General features: G+C 38.8%; 1 protein-coding gene across 1 annotated transcript; it reads right to left on the bottom strand.

The window, feature by feature from the left end:
* Positions 1-6,528: 6,528 nt before the first annotated feature.
* Positions 6,529-8,691, bottom strand: ADAM21 (ADAM metallopeptidase domain 21). Its single transcript, XM_036107268.2, has one exon. It carries the CDS (start codon positions 8,689-8,691, stop codon positions 6,529-6,531), a length of 2,163 nt encoding a protein of 720 aa, XP_035963161.1.
* Positions 8,692-8,895: the final 204 nt, after the last annotated feature.

The raw sequence follows: 8,895 nt of genomic DNA, 5'->3' as shown, positions 1-8,895 counted from the left end.
GTAAGTCAAGTTGGTTGATACTGCAACTCAAGGCTTCTATATCTTTACTGATTTTTTATCTACTTGTTCCATCAATTAGTGAGAGAGGAGTATTGAAATAATCCACAAATAATGGATTTACATATTTCTCCTTTTATCTGCCAGTTTTTTACTTTATGTTTATTTTATTTTTATATCATGTGCTTATGCAATTAGGATTGTTATGTTTTCTTGATAAAGTGACCCTTTTTTATCATTATGAAATGTCTCTCTTAATCTCAGTATTTTTTTTTTGTCTTCAGGTCAACTTCCTCCAATGTCAATTTAGCAATTCTACTTTCTTACAATTAGTGTTTATGTAGCTAACATTTACCATCCTAGTATCTTAATCTATATGACTTGCTTAAAGAATGTTTCTTATAGACACCATATGATTACACCTTACTTTTTAAACCGGTTTAATAATCTCTACCTTTAATTGGTGGATTCAGGCTATATAAATTTTTTATAATTATTTTTATAACTGGATCTAATGTGACCATCTTGCTGTTGGTTTTCTGTTTGTGTCATCTGCTCTTCATAACATTTTTTTTTCTATTTCTGTGCCTTCTTTGGTTGAATATTTTTTTGAATTTATTTTATCTTCTCTACTGGCTTACTACTAATACCTCTTTTTAAAAATTGTTTAGTTGTTGCTCTGGGGATTATAATATACATCATTAACTTGTTACATTCTGTTTTCAAATAATATAGTATTTAATTTATTACCACTTCACATAAAATATAAGAACCTATTCTAGATATGCATACTGAAGTGAATTGGACTATAAGAGCATAAAATCTAGGATTTGTTCTATAGATATTTCAACAGCAAAATTGGAATAAACAAAGCAGGAGTGGCATAATCTTGATGCGGGCTGAATGTAGCTGGTGGGAGTTCATAATTACACTCTTTCAACTTTTGTATATATTTGAAATCTTTAGGAACATTTCAATGAATTTTTTACAGGCCTAGAAATTTTTATAGGTGATTTCACAAATTTATTTTCAAATGAATACTGAAAATCAAAGAGAAAAAAGGAAAAGAAGGTGAGGGGAAAAAGAGAAAAAAGCAGAAGAGGAGAAAAGGCAGGGCCAGAGTGACTTACCTATCAGGTACTATGCTTCTTTGTCAGTGGTAGGAGATTTGAGTTTTATTAATTTGTGCTTTAGCTTGAAGGGAATGTCTTAGTGTGCTGCCAGACTGTTGTACCCCTAAAAATATCCCCAGTGTGGCAGGCCTCTAAATATTTATGGAGCTTTTCTCCCATATTCTGACATGGATTCACAATATTTGCCATTTCCTGTTCTCTAGATTTGGTTAGCATGCTTCCGTCAAGATGGTGGACCAGTGTGATGTTCTGAGGAGTGTCAAGATGATGAAATTATTTTCATACTATATTGTAAAGAGAAGAGTTAACATAGCTTTGAAGCAAGATTTTGGATGGATACAGGTATACTTCATTTTCTTTGTTTGCTTTTCTTTATTGCACTTTGCAGATAACTGCTTTTTTTTTTTTAAACAAATTGATTTTTGGCAACCCTATACTGAGCAATTCTGTCAGCACCATTTTTCTAACAGCATTTGGTCACTTCATGTCTCTGTGTCACATTTTGGTAATTCTTATAGTATTCTAAACTTTTTCATTATTATATTTATTATGATGATCTGGGGTCAATGATCTTTGATGTTACTGTTGTAATTGTTTTGGGGTGTCATGAATGGTGTCCATTTAAGATGGTGAACTTAATTGATAATGTTTTGTGTTTTCTGACTGCTCCACTGACCAGCCACTCCCCTACCTTTCTCCTCTTCTTGGGTCTTCCTATTCCCTAAGACACAACAATATTGAAATTAGGCTAATTAATAATCCTACAGTGGCCTCTAAGTGTTCAAGTGAAAGGAAGAGTTGCACGTCTCTCATTTTAAATCAAAAGCTGGAAATGGTTAGGCTTAGTGAGGAAAGCATGTTGAAAGCTGAGACATACCAAAAGCTAGACCTATTGTGCTGAACAATCAAGTTGTGAATGCAAAGGAAAAGTTCTTAAAGAAAATTAAAAGTGCTACTCCAGTGAACACACAAATGAAATAAAGGAAAACTTAAGCTTTATCTCACTTCTCTTCCTGAATGCTTTCTCCTGCACCATGGAGGAATATTTCAAAGCATGTTTCACATGACTTCTTAGAGAATTCACAGGGGATGACCTCACAGTGGAAACTTGCTCATTAATATACTCCTTGTTGTGCTTCCCAAATAAACTAACTCCACCTAAATCCTGGTCTCAGTATCTGCTTTTTGGAGGACCCAAATTAAGACAATAGGTTAAGACACTGTATGTTTGATATAAGGAGGCTAAGTTCTACCCACTAATCTTGATATAATTGACTGACCAGCCCTAGTGAACTCAACTAACATAAAATAACAATGCAGCTTTTCCTTAAATTAGAAGTATTGCAAAAGGTGTGACATCTTGTAAAAATTTACAAGTAAAATAATGTGACTCTAACAAATTAATTTTAAAATATAACACAATCTTGGGGCGCCTGGGTGGCTCAGTCGGTTAAGCGGCTGCCTTCGGCTCAGGTCATGATCCCAGGGTCCTGGGATCGAGCCCCGCATCAGGCTCCCTGCTCGGCGGGAAGCCTGCTTCTCCCTCTCCCACTCCCCCTACTTGTGTTCCCTCTCTCCTGTCTCTCTCTCTGTCAGATAAATAAATAAAATCTTAAAAAAAAAAAAAAATATATATATATAACACAATCTTAATTTACCGGTAAAAACAGTGAACAATGGCTTATTCAAAAAAATAAATTGGGACAACTGGCTAGCCAATTGAAAAAACCTACGGGGGCGCCTGGGTGGCTCAGTCGTTAAGTGTCTGCCTTTGGCCCAGGTCATGGTCCCAGGGTCCTGGGATTGAGCCCCACATCAGGCTCCCTGCTTGGCCTGCTTCTCCCTCTCCCACTTCCCCTGCTTGTGTTCCCTCTCTCGCTGTGTCTCTCTCTGTCAAATAAATAAATAAAATCTTTAAAAAAAAAAAGAAAAAACATATGGTTGGATTCCTATTTCATTCCTTATAACAAAATAAATTCCAGATTTAAACATTAAAACTGAAGCCAACATAATCACAGAAAATAAAAAGGATTCTCTCAAAGTAGTCTCAAGCAAAAATATAAAGCCCAGTAAATAGAATATTAGATTGATGAATTTGACTATAATCAAATTTAACCTTGTTTTTATAAAAACAATTTCAAAAGAGAATCAATAAATTGGAGCAGTTGCCCTTTGTCTCTATATGGACATATATGCTTAAAACATGTGAATCTTTCTCTGACTTAAACCAGGTTTAATCAGATTGTCTTCTTGGTTCACCATTCCCTGTTTCTATGGTTCCACTAGACAGCCTTTGTTAGACTCTCTTCTCATCTATTCCTGGAGTGCATTAAAGAGATGACCACAAAGTGACAGGAGCTCACAAGTAGAACACCTAATGTTTCACAAGGAAATGCTTTTCCGAAGATAAGATGTTTGACCTCTATTAAGAGAAAAATAGTAGTTTCCCAGGGCAAGGGAGTAGGGGAAGGTGGTAAACAGCATTTTGGGAATGGGAATTGCATGTATAGATGGACAGTCATGACATAGCCAAGTATATTCAAAATAGAAAATAGCCAGAGGATGCAATATGTGCAAAGCATAATGGAAAATGATATCAGAAAGGTTGTTTGACTTAATTTACAAAGAGTGGCATTCAGAAGTTATCTGGACCATATACAGAAGGTATTTGATTAGACATGTGTTTCCAAGAGGTTTCCAAAAACCCTGAGAATAGACTGAGGAGAAGACAAATTGGGGACAAAAACTGGGCAGTACCAAAGAGAACATTATTAAATGCACATATTTTAAAGATTCAGAGTTGAATTTTGAGCAAGAACTGCCCTGAATATTTAAAATATGTGCATTTATAAGCTCCCTTTGGTACTGCCCAGTTTTTGTCCCCAATTTGTCTGAATGGGAAGAAATCAGGGAGGAAGACAAACCATATGAGACTCTTGACTCCGGGAAACAAACTGAGGGTTGGGGAAAGGGAGGTGGGTAGGGGGATGGGGTAACTGGGTGATGGAAATTAAAGAGGGCACATGATATGATGAGCACTGGGTGTTATATTCAACTAATGAATCATTGAACATTATATCAAAAACTAATGATGTACTATACCTTGGCTAATTGAATTAAAATTAAAAAAGAGGACTGAAGTATTATTTTTACTTTTCCTAATTAATTTAATGCAATTAATCCATTCAAATTAATTACTTCATTCAAATATTTATTCTGTATTAGACATTGTTCTAGGTATTGGGACACAACAGCAAAACAGATAAAAACCACCTTGACCTCATAGAGATTATATTCTGATATTCAAAGCAAATACTTTACAAGCATACCCAAACTGCCAAATTAAAGCAAAGAGAGCAGACAAGACTGACTAGGAAGCACAGAAGGAACGGGGTCAGGAGTTTTTTTTATTTTTTATTTTTTTATGTTATGTTAGTCACCATACAGTACATCATTAGTTTTTGATGTACTGTTCCATGATTCATTGTTTTCATATAACACCCAGTGCTCCATGTAATACGTGCCCTCCTTAATACCCATCACTGGGGCTACCCATCCCCCCACCCCCCTCCCCTCTAAAACCCTCAATTTGTTGTTGTTGCTGTTGTTTTAATTTTATTTTATTATGTTATGTTAGTCACCATACAGTACATCATTAGTTTCTGATGTAGTGATCCACGCTTCATTCTTTTCATATAACACCCAGTGCTCCATGCAGTATGTGCCCTTCTTAATACCCATCACCGGGCTAACCCATCCCCCTACCCCCCTCCCCTCTAACGCCCTCAGTTTGTCTCTCAGAGTCTATAGTCTCTCATGGTTCATCTCTCCCTCCAATTTCCCCCCCTTCATTTTTCCCTTCCTTCTCCTAATGTCCTCCATGCTATTCCTTATGTTCCACAAATAAGTGAAACCATATGATAATTGACTTTCTCTGCTTGACTTATTTCACTTAGCATATTCTCCTCCAGTCCCATCCATGTTGATGTAAAAGTTGGGTATTCACCCTTTCTGATGGCTGAGTAATATTCCATTGTATATATGGACCACATCTTCTTTATCCATTTGTCTGCTGAAGGGCATCTCGGCTCTTTCCACAGTTTGGCTATTGCGGACATTGCTGCTATGAACATTGGGGTGCATATGGCCCTTCTTTTCACTACATCTGTGTGTTTGGGGTAAATACCGAGGAGTGCAATTGCTGGGTCATAGGGTAGCTCTATTTTTAATTTTTTGAGGAACCTCCACACTGTTTTCCAAAGTGGCTGTACCAACTTGCATTCCCACCAACAGTGTAAGAGGGTTCCCCTTTCTCCACAACCTCTCCAACATTCGTTGTTTCTTGCCTTGTCAATTTTTGCCATTCTAACTGGTATAAGGTGGTATCTCAATGTGGTTTTGATTTGAATTTCCCTGGTGGCTAATGAAGATGAACATTTTTTCATGTGTCTGTTAGCCATTTGTATGTCTTCTTTGGAGAAGTGTCTGTTCATGTCTTCTGCCCATTTTTTGACTTGATTATTTGGTTTTTGGGAGTTTTTATTAAACAAACAATTTGTTTACACTTTAACAAAAGTTCATTTCTTTCTCTCTTTTGGTTATCAAACAAACCCAAGAGGTTGGGTGGGATAAACATTATTATCGTTTTCAGATTTCGGAGCAGAATGTTAGAAACATTTGAGTAATTTCTTCTCCTTTTTACATCTCTTTTAATAGCAGTGGGCACTGTCACCACAGGCAATCCCATCCTGCACATAGCCATCTTTTGGGCACTGATGGGATGTCCCATTGCACAACTCTGGAAGGTCACATTTATTGACCTGATGTCTACAGAGTTCCCCTGATGACATGAACTTGGCATGTCAGTTTGTTCTGTGCTTATTGGGAAAACATTTCCATGATTCCAAATCCCAATCCCAGTCAAAATCACATAAATACCAACTGCTAATAAATGGAACAGCAAGTTCTTAACTGACTGAGCCACCCAGGCACCCCTGGAACAGCAAGTTCTTGTCAACAACAAGAAATACATTCTCTGCACCTTTGAGAGGTTATTTGGAAGTAAATGAAGTCTGGATCCTCAGATGCCTGTCTCCTGCCTTTCCAATGAGTCATATTTGTATTCAAAAACAAAAAAAACAAAAACCCACAAAGAGGACTAATTTGGAGGAAATGGAGCTTTATTTGCTGCTTAAAACAATGAACAGTAGATAGGAAGATGTTAGGGATTACTTTGCTTAATGACAATGTTTCTGATGTTTCTGATACTGACAAAAGGGAAGGTCCCTGCATTTTTCTCTATACTGTCAGAAATGTGCTCAGTTTCAGGCATATAGTAACATTTCCACTGCCAAGAGACTAAAACTTATGCATAGGATATTAAATTAGAGGCATTTTCCTAACCTGAAGACTGAGCCTTAGTCTCCTTGGGACCAAAATGTTTTCTAAGGTAAATAAATACAGCAGTTGACAGTAAAAACAAAACAGACAAAATAAGACTCACCACTAGTAGCAAGAAAACTTTTTTGGCAGATGCTGAGCCACTGTCAACACTGCCTCCATAGCCTCTGTGCAGGCAAGAAGGTGGGGACCACCCATAGTCACAGTGGCAGTGATGTTTATTATTGCAGACACCCCTCATGTTGCAGGTCTCAGCCAGACAGACCTGTGACAAGAGAGACAAACTGACACACTTCTTGTGTATGCAGATCTTTCCTGGACCACACATGGTGCCATCTTTTACTTCACCAACATCAGGTGTGTCCATTCCTAAATGATAGTCAATACTCCAGCAGGTGACACTGTTGATGTGAGTTTGCTGCAAAGTAGAGTGATCTCTCAGATGGGGAATATCTCTCACATTCTCACACTGAACTCTCCCACAAAGGATATCTGAGGAATTACATTTTAGGTATGTTGTGCCATTTATACCACAGTGGCCAAAACGGTTTCCCAGGGAGTTGATTTCTTTATAGCAGCTCTGAGAGGCACTCTTTGCTCCTTCACCAAAAATCTCCCTGCACTGTTCATCATGGTTATTACATCTCTTTTGATAGCAGTAGGCATTGTCACCACAGGGAATCCCGTCCTGCACATATCCATCTTCTGGGCACTGATGGGATGTCCCATTGCACCACTCTGGAAGGTCACATTTATTGACCTGATGTCTACAGAGTTCCCCTGATGGCACGAATTTACAGTCTTTGCAACAAAGCCCAAAAGCACAAGCAGCCCCAGGCCTCAGAGTGCAGTTCAACAGACAACAGGAATCTTGTTCACACTGCTTTATAGATCCACAGTCACATTTCTCTTCTCCTTCAACTATACCGTTCCCACAGTGCTTCAACATAAATACTTCTCCTGGACGTGGAATGTTGTGCAGACATGATCCCTGGTTTAAAGTGGTTTTTGTAAAATCTATATAACTACAATTGGTGAATTTCTCTCCTGGTACTCTGATGGCATTCATGATGCAACCACTTTGCTCACACACACAGAATTCTTCATCATGCCGCATACCCAAAGTATGTCCTAACTCATGGGCCACAGTGAGGGCAAAAAGAGACCAGGGGTCTCCTTGGAAATTATTAACCCCACAGTCAATAGGAGGACGACATATTCCTGCAACATAGGCTATACCAAGTACACTTATAAGTGAATTTTTTATGAAAAAATGTGCAACATCATACTGTAGCTGGGAAAGACTGAGTTGTTTCCATTGAGCGAAATCCTCCAGAACCTGTTCTATGCTTATCATTGGGAAAACATTTCCTTGATTCCAAATCTCAATCCCAATCAAAATCACATAAGTACCCAACTGCTGATAAATGGAATCCACTATGTTGACAACAAGAAATACATCTTCCTGCACCATTGAGAAGTTGCTTTGAGAATAAATTAAGAAATTGTGATCTACCACCACAACCAGCTCCAGAAACCATGAGTGGGTCCACCATTTATCATTAGAATTTTGTTTCAAAGTTGACTTCTTAACCTCTTCAAATTTCAACTGTTGGAGTGCTATCTCCTTCTTTGTTAAGCCACATCTCACAGGTGGGAATTGTGTCTCATTAGTGTTTATCTCATAAACCAAGTGTTCAAATTTGGTAGAGTGCCTGATGGGCTCAATTTCATAAGCAAGGTCATTAATCTGTAGCATTCCTCGAAAACCTCCAGAACAGGTACTGAGGGCAACCACGGACTCAGGGATTCCTTCCACATAACCGTGATAGTAGCAGTCATCAGGAACAAAAGGCTGATCCTGGAGGAGGGCATGCTGGTCTGTGTGTGTGAACACCGGGAGGTGTCTGGAAACCAAGAGCTTCTTGACCCTCATATGGACAACATGTCTCCAGCCCCCAAACTGCAGGCTGTAGGAGAGCCAGCCTGGAGTTTTTGCACTTTTGCCTCTACCAGTCACCTTCATGGGGGTCACCACTTCTGGGGATCTGAGGTATTGGGAGGGCCCAGCCTGAGAGAAGGCAGAAGGGGATAGAGACATTCCAACCCAGAACAGCAGGAGAACAACTCTCATGAACACCTCAGCCTCACCAGCCACCATTATGGAGCTGCCATTACAGAGCCATCTGTCCAGAGAAAAAGCATGAGGCACTGCTGGTCTGGTTGCTCCAAATTGGTCATTGTGTAGAGCTGACCTTTAAGGATCTGTGTCCCGGCAGAGTTGGGCATCAGAACTGCAGTGCTGAAAGTGAAAATAAAAGGGTGGGGAGGTGGTGGGATTGGGTAAGGAAAGTGGGAAAGAATC

The sequence above is a fragment of the Halichoerus grypus genome, chromosome 8 (assembly GCF_964656455.1).
Source record: "Halichoerus grypus chromosome 8, mHalGry1.hap1.1, whole genome shotgun sequence".
NCBI lineage: Eukaryota > Metazoa > Chordata > Mammalia > Carnivora > Phocidae > Halichoerus > Halichoerus grypus.
This window is presented reverse-complemented; position numbering and strand designations above follow the sequence as displayed.

What these genes read in the sequence shown, in the direction of transcription:
- ADAM21 (XM_036107268.2), bottom strand. Translation starts at nt 8,691, where the DNA reads ATGGTGGCTGGTGAGGCTGAGGTGTTCATGAGAGTTGTTCTCCTGCTG.